We start from the raw sequence: 12,975 nt of genomic DNA on the forward strand, positions 1-12,975 counted from the left end.
GAGGAGGATCCATGGACTGGTATTGATCCCTAGACCACGGGTTGGGGACCACTGCTTTAGATGACTGCTCCAAACACCTGCTCAGGAGCCACTGAAGTTCCCAACTAATGTTCAGAGATATCTCTGATTTAGCCCATCTCAGATAAATCGAAAGGAGAGTTTCAGAGGAAGGCAGTTGTGATGGAAGCCTCAGGCAGGTAATTTCAGACATTTACCCTTTTCACTGGAGTGCTTCAATATGACTTGTTCTTCAAAATCACTTCTGAAATTGTCCCCCAAGGGGCAGCCCATCTTTCTGCTTCTCTTGCAACCTTCTAGTTATCTATACTCCTATATGCTGATGATACAGCTTTTCTATCTAGGTTAGTTCTAGGTTTCTATACACTTCTTAAACTTTTCTTGTTACTGCCATGCAGAAAGATTAACTAGCCAAAGTTGCTGCTCAATTGTTTTATGCAGCTCCAATTTGGATTTAAAAGTGAATGCAGATTTAAATAACCCAGTGCTGAAATTTCTACGACTGATCTCTGTGGTCCCTCAATCTGTATCGGGAGTTGCATCCTCACTCTAGCCACAGCCAAATTCCTTTCAATAGTGGCTTGTGATAGAGCTGTTGAGAGCCCAGAGGTGGATAGAACAGTCATTTTGCCATCATTGTGCTTCCAGCGACTCCTGTCTTCTTATGCCCTGAATAAGACTGTGGGTCTTACCAGTGTCTTCAGACTTTGTTCTCCTTGAGCCACTTTCATAGTTTTAGCACCTGGGGAGAGCTCCGGCATGGCTTGATCTAGAACCCACTTCTCTGACTTCGTGGCCAGCCCTGGGGTCTCCCCCGACACCACCCTGCAGATGCCTTCTGCCAGACCCTTAGGAGCAAGGCCCGCACTCCACTTAGGTCGGCCAGGTAGCTTTCTGCCTAGCTAGCAGCAAGTCTCTTCCGAGTTCTTCTTTTCGCCCCTGGGAAAGCGTCTGCCGTCCATCCCTAACCTTAACCTTGTTATTCCCCCCAGTGTTTTTGGGCACGACTACTGGTCCCAAAGGGCTGATGTGCCCTTCCAGCGAGGGATTGTCCTTCTGCAGATTTAGGGTGCTCTCCGCGCGCATCTCCCTCTAGGGCAGGCGGAGTCCAACTGCGGCCCTCCAGAGGTCCATGGACTACAATTCCCAGGAGCCCCCTGCCAGCGTTCGCTGGCAGGGGGCTCCTGGGAATTGTAGTCCATGGACCTCTGGAGGGCCGCAGTTGGACCCCGCAGGCTCCGACCCCCCCCCCCGCCCCGCGCCGAGGAGGCGTGTCCGGCGGGGACGCCCAGCCAATGGGGAGGCGGCGGGCGGGCTGGTGGGCGCGCGGAGGGGTCCGCGCCATGGCGACGCTGGCTGCCCCTCCGCCGCGGGGGCCCCGAGAGACCCGGATGGCGCTGCTCACGGTCCCCGCGCTGCTCCTGCTGCTGCTGCTGCCGGCCGTGGCGGGTGAGTGAGGGACGGAGGGACGGAGGGCGCGATCGCTTCGGCCGGGGACGCGGGGAGGGCGGCGGCGGGGGCGGCGGGGTTCCCCCCTCAGAGGACGGGGCGCGCTCCCGCGGCGGGAGGGGCCGGCTGCGCGTGCCCTCGAAAGCCCGCGCGCGCCCCCGGCTCCTCCGCCCGGGAACCTCCGTCCGGCGCCCGGGAGGGACAGCGGATCCTCTTGACGGAGGCCGAGGGAATTTGGGCAGGGGGGCCTTGAGCGGCGGGGTGCGGACGGGTGGGTTTTATACCCCGCTTTTCACTGCGCGAGGAAGTCCCAGGGCGGCTCCCAAAGACCCTTCCCTTCCCCTCCCCACAACAGACGCCTTGGGGAAAGGTGGGGCAGAGAGAGAGCTCTGGGAGAACCGTGACTAGCCCAAGGCTGGATGCGGAGGGGAGCGGGGAATCAAGCCGAGCTCTCCGGACTAGAGCTGCCTTAACCGCTCCTTGGAGGACGAGGAGGTTTCCTTCCGCACACAGCGGCACCTTCTTTTGTTCAGCCCGTGAAGGAATCGCCTGTAGCCGCTGGGGAGGGGAGGTGGACCTTGGGTCGTGTGGGGCTTTGACTAGGGAGCCGATTAGTTTAGTTCTCCCCCCCCCCTTTCATATATTTTTAATATAGAATCCCAGCTAGTTAGAGAGAGAGAAAACACAAAGTTCAAGTCCAGTGTCACCTTTAAGACCAACGAAGTTGAATGTTAGAGATAACCATGCACACTGCTTCAGATCATGCATACACACTGACAATAAATGCAGTACAAGGATATTCACGGGTCATTATAATCATAATGTAGCATATTGTTGTGAACTTAGAAAGGGAAGTCCAATATATGCACAGTATAAGGATAGCAGTATAAGGATAAATGGTAATGACTGGGGAAGGCACTGGCAAACCACCCCGTATTGAGTCTGCCATGAAAACGCTGGAGGGCGTCACCCCAAGCGTCAGACACAACTCGGTGCTTACACAGGGGATACCTTTACCTTTTTACCTTTATAAGGATAGCAAAGGACTCTAAAGATACATGGTAGGCCCGGTATGCAGATTATTAAATCTCATTCTTTGCCCATTATGCCAATTTCAAAATTTTACAAAAAGCTGAACATGTTTTTAGGAATGTACCTTGTTCAACTTTTCCATGACCACACATATTTATTTATTTATTGTATTTCTGTATCGCCCTCCCCGAAGGCTCAGGGCGGTTTACAAGAAACAACAAAAAGTACAGGTAATATGATCTTACCTTTGCAATTACAAACTGAACCCTATCTAGCCACTGTGTTTATTTTTCTAGGATCATCTGCTGTTTCTATACTTGAGCTAATGCCGATGTCACTGGAATAATGAGATTTCTCACCCAGGAGACGTTTTAAAAAAATCCAATTCATCTTTATGGCTTCTGTGTAGCCCCAGATGGGATTGTGCATGTGCAGGCCAGTCACAGATATAGAATATCTAGCTTTCCAGAAAGTATGTCACCAAAGTTATGTCTAATGCACAACTTGTAAATACAAAGTTTTCTTATGAATCTTATTCCAAAATTTTTTAACTAACTCACATTCCTGCCACATATGCAGTAGAATAACATTTAATCTTGCCAGGCTTCCAGTACACATCTGATTCATCAGAGATTTTAGTCCCTGTAATGGGTAAAATACCACTGGAAATTTATTTCCTAGGCCATTTTCTCTTATGCCACATTAAGAGAAACATTAAATTCTAGCGGTGGGTAATCTCCCAATGTATATTTTTGAATGCTAGAATAAATTTTGGTCATAAGATCATTTAATTGACTTGGATGTACGAAAAGTTTCAGATTTGTTCAGAAGTCCAAAATACATTGTGGTCTCTTCTGCGGAGAGCCAACGTAGTGTAGTAGTTAGGAGTACAGACTTCTAATCTGGTGAGCCGGATGTGATTCTGCACTCCCCCACATGCACCCAAGCTGGGTGACCTTGGGCTCGCCACAGCACTGATAAAGCTGTTCTGATCGAGCAGGAATATCAGGGCTCTCTCAGCCTCACCCACCTCACAGGGTGTCTGTTGTGGGGAGAGGAATGGGAAGGCGACTGTAAGCCACTTTGAGCCTTCTTCAGGGAGAGAAAAGCGGTCTATAACTGTTCTTCTTCAGTAATATCAGGGCTCTCTCAGCCTCACCCACCTCACAAGGTGTCTGTTGTGGAGAGAGGAAAGGGAAGGTGAATGGAAGCCACTTTGAGACTCCTTCAGGGAGAGAAAAGCGGCCTATAAGAACCAACTCTTCTTCTTCTTCAGTAAAATCAGGGCTCTCTCGGCCTACCCTCCCTTACGGGGTGTCTGTTGTGGGCAGAGGAAAGGGAAGGTATTGTTTATATGTTTTATGTAAACCGCCCTGAGCCTCCGGGGAGGGCGGTATATAAATATATAATAAATAAATGAATAAATAAAAAAAAAAATAAATAAGGTGGTTGGAAGCTGCTTTGAAACGCCATCAGTTAGAGCAGTGGTCCCCAACCTTTTTTCGCCTGGGGACCGGCAGGGCAGCTGCCCCGCCTGCGCAGCGTGCATGCACGCAGCCAAAGTGCCGCGCATGTGCGATTTCGGCCGTGCAGCACGCACGTGCGCATGCGCAGCCTGCCACGCATGTGCGATACGCGGCGCGGCCCTTATTCCCTCTCCCCCCCTCCCGCAGTAAGAAGCTTCCCGGGCCGCAAGCTTGCGGCCTGGGAAGTTTTTTACTGCGGGGGAGGGGCGGGAAGAGGGAACCGCGGCCCGGCGCCCTGGCCTTCACGGCCCGGCACTGAGCCGCAGACCGCAGGTTGGGGACCAGTGACTTAGAGAAAAATGGCATATAAGAACCAACTCTTCTTCAGATCTATGTCTACCTAGAAAGTTGGCCTTTGTTGTTTCATTGCGTGGATTTTTGGCAGCCAATCTGGCTCGGCTAGTGTTTTCACCAGGGAGGCTTGCGTCTGAGAGTTTAGGATCCGGCTGTTATTTGCATTTCCATTGCTAATTAGATGGACATGTAAGTTTTTAAAGGCGGTACTGTGAAACATTTCCTATGCGACACTAACAAGGCACCATGTCTTGGCACATGCTTGAATTGGGGAGGAAACGGATAGTTTTGGGGGTCAGGATGAACTTCTGTACGATGTTTCACTTTGTTCTGAGAATTCCCCCTCCCACTGCATAATCTGACACAGATGATTGTGGAATTCTGTTTGCTTTTTGGGTTGTTTGAAGCTTTTTGTATTCTTTCTTGCATTTCTTTCATCTCAAAATATCCTCTCATGCTTGTGTTTGTAATGGAATTGAGCCATGGCACTCCTTGGTTTTAGGATTTTTTTAAAAAGTAGATGTACAAGAGTAGGAGTACCAAATCTTCCTTTATAAAAATCCTTTCTAAGTTTCTTTCAGTCCATTTGACTACTGCTCAGGGAGTATAGAGTTCTGAGCTCTAGTTCCTTGGTCAAAATCTAAAACTTTGTCAAACTTTTTGGCATGATTGTTAGGTAGTTATTATTCTAAAATACATTTGTTTTCAAAATCTTTTAACTGTGTATAGCTCCGAGTAGTGTGTGTACTTATGGTCAGAGTAACCAGTTCATCATGATAATGTGGTTTCTAGTCCTTAAATCTCTGTAGGGTGTCAATTCCATGATAATATATTTTTTTTCTTGTTAATTGTTCAGAACACTACTATCAGCCTCAAATCAGTGGCCTTAAGTATTCTTAACTGTGCTGGCTTGTGCATTCACAACTGAAAGTTTATTTAAGTTTATTTACAATCTTTACACCGCTCCAGTGGAGCGGTATAAATAAAAGCCTCAGGGCTAAGTGGGAGGAGAGTGGGTGGCGCTGTCCGTGATAAAAACTCAGAGGAGCAAATCAGGAGCTGCAAAGCGGCTCCTGAACCGTTCCTCCGAGTGGCACTCCAGGGCCAAGTGGCCAATTCACGAGGCTCCCCATTGGCTACTTGGCCCGTCCTAGGAACAGCGCGCCACAGACTCGCCAGTCATCCCAGGCAGCCATCCTTGCCGCTGTGCCCTCCGAATGGTGAGTCCTCATTGCAGGGAAAGAGCAGGGATGCGGCGTCTTTTCCTGCCGCCCACTGACAGACTTCGGCCGGGGCCGGGGATGGCTGCCGGGGAGGAGGCTCGCCCCACGCTGCTGTGCCTGGGGAAAGCAGGAGCGACAGCCCTTGCCCGGGGAGGGACCTGCCTGCTACCTGCGCCGCTGTGAACAACGCCCCCCCCAACAACAACACCCTGCCCTCCCGCTGCCGCACGCGCGCCACTTATACCTGACCCTGCCAGGCCGACTTGACGCACCTCCCTACCTCTTTTGCAGTCGGCCACCCTGCCACGTCGCCCGCACAGCCACAGCCCGCCTTTCTGCCCGCCGCCACCCGCGTGCTTCCCAGCTGACCCCGCCCGTCCCTTTACGGGCCCGAGCACCCTCTCCCCACCCATACTTACGGTTCTCAGCTTCGCCTGCTTTGCTGGCCGTTTCCTCCACTCATGGCCAGCGCCGTGCCCAGGCCACAGCAGCAGCAGCCGCAACCACGCGTGCACGGAGTTCCGCGCCTGTGTGGTTGCTCCTGCCGTTGCGGCGCCGGCCGCGCGGTCACTGAAGCCTGGCTGCGAGCGGAGAACCGTGAGTATGGGCGGGGAGAAGAGTGCGTGGGCCCTCAAAGAGACGGGCCGGCTTCACGGCCGGCAAAGCGCCTGCCTTGCGCCCCCCTGATCTGCCCATTTTTTAAAATGGGCTTTATTTCTAGTATACCAGTATTTCTAGTAATTTCACCCCTCCAAATTTATTGAGATATATTTGGACTTATCAGTACCATCCTCAATATAAAAAGGTAAAGGTATCCCCTGTACAAGCACCGGGTGATGTCTGACCCTTGGGGTGACGCCCTCCAGCGTTTTCATGGCAGACTCAATACGGGGTGGTTTCCCAGTGCCTTCCTCAGTCATTACCATTTACCCCCCAGCAAGCTGGGTACTCATTTTACCAACCTCAGAAGGGTGGAAGGCTGAGTCGACCTTGAGCCGGCTGCTGGGACTGAACTCCCAACCTCATGGACAGACAGCTTCAGACAGCATGTCTGCTGCCTTACCACCCTGCCCCACAAGAGGCTCTATCCTCAATATGTATGATCAATATTGTACGACTGCAATAGGATTTAATCCCTAGTAAGATTACAGTGTATATAGTTGACATGTTAAACTGAAGAAGTGAGCAGTGACTCATGAAAGCTGCTACTTTGTCACAGATTTTATTAGTCTAAGGCAGCCTTTCTCAACCAGAGTTTTGTGAAACCCTTTGGTTTTCTGATAGCCCTGGAAGGGTTTGCTGACTGGGTGGGAGCTAATTAATTTTGTATATGTCTTTAAAATTTGTTACGCATTTCTTGGATGATGCAATAATATATGGTCATGGTGAACCCCAGAATGGCTAATGGTAGACCTGGAGGGGGCGGGAAGGGGGGAGCGTTTACACAGCTATGCTTCCCAACCATATTTTGCAGGATCTTACCACCTCTGGGGGTTCTCGCAGCCTAAAGAATATTGCAGGGCTTTTTCAATGGTAAAAAAAGTTGAGAAAGGCTCATCTAAGGCAGCTGTCCCCAACCTACAGGCTGGAGATTGGGTCCGGCCCATGGATCAGTCAGTATTGGGCCCGGCTCCTCCTCGTCCTCCTCCCCGGCTGCTGCCTCGGGGGCTGCCCTGCCACTCTGCTGCCAGCTTACCTTTGGTGCTCTCCGACAGCTGCCATGGTTGGGGATCCCCCTCGGCATGGCACTGGGAAGTCAGGGGCGCCAGCAGAAAAGAAAGTGGAGCAGGGGCTTAGGCAGCGGCAACATCCCTCGGCAAAAGACTACCCCCCTCCGGGTCTCAGTAAAATTGTCAAGCGTTGACCCGTCCCCGGTGATAAAAAGGTTGGGGACCACTGATCTAAGGTACTTCTGAACTCTTTTCTACTGTTAACATTTTGAATTGATGACATGACTCCCCTAGATCAGCGATCGCCAACCTTTTTACGGTTGAGGACCGCCTCCGTGGGTGGGGAAAAGCTGGCGGCGTGTTTTCGCCACCAGGGGGTGCTAATGCACGTGCGCGGCAGCTCCACGTATGCGCGTTTGTGTCCGTCCGCATGCTGGCGGCCGTGCCTGCCTCTTCTCCCCCTCTCGCAGCAAGAAGCTAGCCGGGCCACGAGCGAAGCAGCTGCTTTGTGCGGGGGGGAGGCAGGCGAGGCCTGTACCGGGCCATGGACCCCCACCCTAGATGAATCTGAAAGTTAGTTTGGCCAACCCTACCTTAGATAGACTAAGCAGAGTTATACCTTTTGAAGCCCTTTGAGGTCCATGGATTTAGAAGGGTGGTACATCTAGTTACAATGATACTATGTTCTTTTTTTAGTTGATAAATCCAGTGTCTTCTAGATAAGGTATGTTATGAAATGCATATGTCTTCACATGCAGTGAGAAGATCCTGAAGGTTTCAGAGTCTGGAATAAGTCTATATCATAACTCCAATTACTATTTCTATTCATTATATAGCTGTTCTGAATTCGAAGTACCCAAGATCTTAGTTTTCTGTTTTGATGGCCTCTCAGTTTGGTTTGGTCTAGAAAGAGAACTCTAAAGGTGCTGGTCTACGTTTTGGTCTAGGAAGGTGTCAGATATTTTGATTGCTACTAGGTAGAGTAGATATATTTTTTTATCCATGCATATTCTTTCTCTCCTTGTCGACATTGTCTTTGTCTATCCTTAATTTCTTATTTAAAATTGATTGATGAACAGAGTCTCTTGGGTTTTGTAACAGTATGCAGAGGAAGTAAGCTGCGGGGTAGAAATGTAAAAATGTTTACACTTCACTGAAACCACTAAGGGGCCACAGATACTTTACTGGTGTTGATATACATATTTTTCCTCACAGGTGCATCATGTTGTTACCTTGCCAAGGGTAACTTAATGTGCCGTGATGTTTGTGAACAGGTACGTTGTTTTGAACTTACCTAGAACTTCTGATTTGTGTGCATGTATTATCTATAATTATATGGATCATCAAGATCAACCCATCAGCTATGGGTTGGATCCAGCTAGTTTTTTCAATCTCAGTGAATTCCTTTTGTTGCTTCAGTTGCCCCATTTTGCATGTCTTCTTATTTTACATGCATGTTTTGTGATACTCAAGATAGCTTTTTGGGGGTGCTCACAGAGGCTACCTCTTTCCTTTTTCACCAACAGAAAATTTGGTTGGCTCCCACTCACTGTGTAGTGCCTCTATTCTGAAAACTGAACTTTAGGCAGTTCTTTTAGCGTCATCAATACTTCCATTGTTGTGAGGAAACATTTTGACATGCAAAGCTATGAATGGTTCACAGTAATAAATATGAGTAAAGAGCCACAGTTTAGTCCTTTGAAATGCGATTAATTTATAGATGATCTTGTTTTAATTTAGTCTCTCTCTCTCTTTTTTTTTTTTTGCTTTGTAACATTCTCTGTTACATAGTACTTCTAAGACAAAGCTAAAGATTTTCTTGTGGCATACATTTTTCTTTATTTAAATTTAGCTAATAATAGTGCTCATTTGTGTTAATTTACTCAAGTTTGAAATCAGTGGTTGAAATGGATGTTTAGACATCAGTCTTAAGTAAGCCTGTGAAATAAGTGCGATTTCACTTTGTTGGGCTTAGTCCCAGGAAAATGTTTTTAAGATTGCAGCCTAAGGCACTGGCGGTAGATACTCCATTTCTCCAAAACAGAATCTCACATGCGTGCGCAAGCACACACAGACATATGGACTCTTCATTTCCTGTCCAAAATGAGAAGAAATATAATCAACTTTCTTCTCAGTCTTGACTGTCACAGCATCTACATCATCTCTATAGTGCAATGAGAGCTGATTCGTAATAAATTGTGCACAATACATGGAGTGGAAGTTATCTTTGGGTTGGGTTCATAAGCTCTCTGCATGTTCTGAATACCACCATTTAATATTTGACAGATTGTTGAATTATATCTGAACTAGTGTTTAATTCCGCTGCATGCTAAAATGCAGCGGGTGCTAGTGGCAGGCTGGGGGTAGGGGAGGCAAACACAGGGCTACACTTGTATCTGATCTGGAAAATGCAACTGGTTCAAAATACAACAACCAGAACCAGGTAGAGGGAGCACATTCGACCAGCGCTCTTTCAGCTGCATTGGCTCTGGATTGAGAACTGAATCAAGTTCAAGGTGCTGATACTTTCAAAGCTCAAAATAGTCTGTGACTTTCAGACCTGCAGGACCACCTCCTCCGTTATGCCCCTCAGATACATTTTTGTTTGAGCCCACAAAATCTGGCCCCAGGGAAGTGGAACACCCTCAGCCAGTTCTGCAGGGCCTGTAAGATAGAGCTGTTCCATCAGGCCTATGCTTGAGGCCCATAGATCCACAACAAAAGTGGACTCCCTATGCAGGAATCATATGGGGGTAACATATCTATATCGTCAGCAGCCCCCCCCCCCCCGACAGAGAATGGCTGCTTGTGGGATTTTAACAGTTGTAATAACTTGAATAATATTTATGTTTTAACTAATAATGATATTTTAATTGTTATATAACAGTGTGATAAACCACCCTGAACCTTCAGGGAGGGGCGGCATAGATATTTAATAAATAATATTAATTATAATGTAACTATTCTTGAAATGGTGAAATAACCTGGGTAAAATGCCTGCAATTGCATGTTTTATAATTGTGCAATATTTCTTTTAACACATTATTTGGTGACAGATTTTGGCATCTAAGAGTGATTCACATTTGAAACACCTTTTGCAACGTGCACCTGAATATTGTCCAGAATCAATGGTATGTATTGAAATATTTTCTCGTTGTACGTTTGGGGCAGACATTTGGCTTTAATAGCTCTTGTACTTAGTTCAAGCTCTCCTCGCTCTTCAAGTTCCCTGAGGTTATTTTGGTCATTACCCTCATTGCACTTGGATCAAGTTGGCCGGAGGAGGACATTCTATGCTGCTTGGGTCCCCATTCGGGAGAAACAAAGGGTATAGATGAAGTTGATAAATAAATCTCTGATATTAAGGGTAATGTGATTATATAAAACTATATTTTATCTGATTGTGACATTTTTATATTTCTGCATTGTACCATTTGGATTTATATGCTAAACACAAAAGTCTAACTTTGAGTTTGCCAGGGTTTCACTTTTTAAAAAATCACTTGTTCTACATTGCTGCCTGCTTGTTTATTTTTTGCAAGCCTTGTGGTTTAGGGCAAAAACTCAGATGTTTGGGGCAGACATTTGGCTTTAATAGCTCTTGTCCTTAGTTCAAGCTCTCCTCGCTCTTCAGGTTCCCTGAGGTTATTTGGGTCATTACCCTCATTGCACTGCCACAACTGCTTCTTGTATCTGACTGGCTCAACCAGATGTTGAGCCACTTGCTGTGTACAGTCAGTAAGAGCAAGTCAGCTGACACACCATCAACCCCCTTCATGCGCCCATCATCTGGAGGGGGGTCCGAGTTCTCCACATTTAACTCAACATCTCCTCTAGCAGTATCCAAAGCAGAGTTTCCGGAGGAATCATCCAGAACATCTGCCAAAGCTGCAAATTGATTGGAGGCAGGGATTTGTGAGAGTAAGGAGCCTGTTGCTACAAAATAGTCTCTCATCTTTGATTGTTTAGAGGCAGGGAGAAAATGATCCTCAGACTCGGTATCTCTTGCTCCTTTATGCACCCCCATATTAAGCTACCTCACCTCCGGTGTTTTCCTCACTTCCTTTCCTTACACATCCAAACCCACGACTGTTCCTGCCAAGTAAGTTTGGCTAAATTTAGTCCCAGCTACTTTTTAAACTGTTTTTACGTAAGAAGCTGTGGAAGTCCAAGGTCAGGCAATATAAGCAGGTGTAGCTGCCAATTCCCCATTCAAGGATCGCTGCCTTGTTGTGGCAAGGGGGCTTGCGTAGTTCAGTGAAGCTATGAGCCATGCCGTGCAGGGCCACCCAAGACGGACAGGTCACAGCTGAGAGCTCTGACAAAAGGTGATCCACTGGAGAAGGAAATGGCAAACCACTCCAGTATCTTTGCCATGAAAACTCTATGAACAGTTCCAAAAGGCAAAATGATATGACGCCGGAAGATGAGCCCCTCGGGTCGGAAGGTGTCCAATATGCTACTGGGGATGAGCAGACGGCTAGTACGAGTAGCGCCAGAATGAATGAAGCGACTGGGCCAAAGCCGAAAGGACACTCAGTTGTGGAAGTAACTGGAGGCAAAAAGACAGTCCGATGCTGTAAAGATTTTTATTCCATAGGAACCTGGAACGTCAGATCCATGAATCAAGGCAAGCTGGATGTGGTTAAACAAGAGATGACAAGACTGAACATCGACATTTTAGGAATCAGTGAACTAAAATGGACAAGAATGGGTGAATTTAATTCAGATGACCATCATGTATACTACTGTGGACAAGAATCTCGCAGAAGAAATGGAGTAGCTTTCATAATCAATAAGAGAGTAGGAAAAGCAGTCTTGCGATACAATCCCCAAAATGACAAAATGATCTCAGTTCGAATCCAAAGCCAACCATTCAACATCACAGTAAGCCAGGTCTGTGCCCCAACCACTGCTGCTGAAGAGGATGAAGTTGACCAGTTCCATAAAGCGCTACAACACCTAGAAGCATCGCCAAAAAATGATGTGCTTATCATCATTAGAATGCTAAAGTAGGAAGCCAAAAGATAACTGGGATTACAGGCAACTTTGGCCTTGGAGTACAAAATGAAGCAGGGCACAGGCTGGTAGAATTTTGTCAAGAGAATACAATGGTCTTTTCCAACAACCCAAGAGACTACTCTACACATGGACATCACCAGACGGTCAACACAAAAATCAGATTATGTGCTCTGCAGCCAAAGATTGAGAAGTTCTATCCAGTCAGTAAAAACAAGACCAGGAGCTGATTGTGGTTCAGATCATCAGCTTCTTGTTGCAAAATTTAGGCTCAAATTGAAGAAAGTAGGGAAAAGCACTAGGCCACTCAGGTATGAACTCAATCATATCCCTAATGAATATACAGTAGAGGTGACAAATAGATTTAAGGAATTAGATCTGATAGACAGAGTGCCTGAAGAACTATGGACGGAGGTTTGCAACACTGTACAAGAGGTAGCAACTAAAACCATCCCAAAGAAAAAGAAATGCAAGAAATCAAAATGGCTGCCTGAGGAAGCTTTACAAATAACTAAGGAGAAGGGAAGGCAAGAGAGAAAGAGAAAGATACACCCAATTGAATGCAGAATTCCAGAGAAAAGCTAGAAATGAACAGTGCAAACAAATAGAAGAAAACAATAGAATGGGGAGGACCAGAGATCTTTTCAAGAAAATTGGAGATATGAGGAGAACGTTTCATGCAAAGAAGGGTATGATAAAGGACAAAAATGGTAGGGACCTCACAGAAGCAGATTTTAAAAAGGT

At 47.2% G+C, this 12,975-nt stretch overlaps 1 protein-coding gene across 2 annotated transcripts in view; it reads left to right on the plus strand.

The window, feature by feature from the left end:
• Positions 1-1,311: 1,311 nt before the first annotated feature.
• The window catches only part of RECK (reversion inducing cysteine rich protein with kazal motifs), a 53,568-nt gene continuing 41,904 nt past the window's right edge, over positions 1,312-12,975 (plus strand). Inside the window, exons 1-3 of one of the 2 annotated variants that reach the window (XM_077303721.1) lie at positions 1,312-1,467; positions 8,428-8,486; positions 10,269-10,343. In XM_077303721.1, the coding sequence (XP_077159836.1) occupies positions 1,314-1,467; positions 8,428-8,486; positions 10,269-10,343 (288 nt within the window). In that variant the 5' untranslated portion in view covers positions 1,312-1,313. The remainder of the gene's footprint in view (positions 1,468-8,427; positions 8,487-10,268; positions 10,344-12,975) is intronic. The other variant, XM_077303720.1, reaches the window with a different exon arrangement.

The sequence above is a fragment of the Paroedura picta genome, chromosome 11 (genome assembly GCF_049243985.1).
Source record: "Paroedura picta isolate Pp20150507F chromosome 11, Ppicta_v3.0, whole genome shotgun sequence".
In the NCBI taxonomy this organism is placed as follows: domain Eukaryota; kingdom Metazoa; phylum Chordata; class Lepidosauria; order Squamata; family Gekkonidae; genus Paroedura; species Paroedura picta.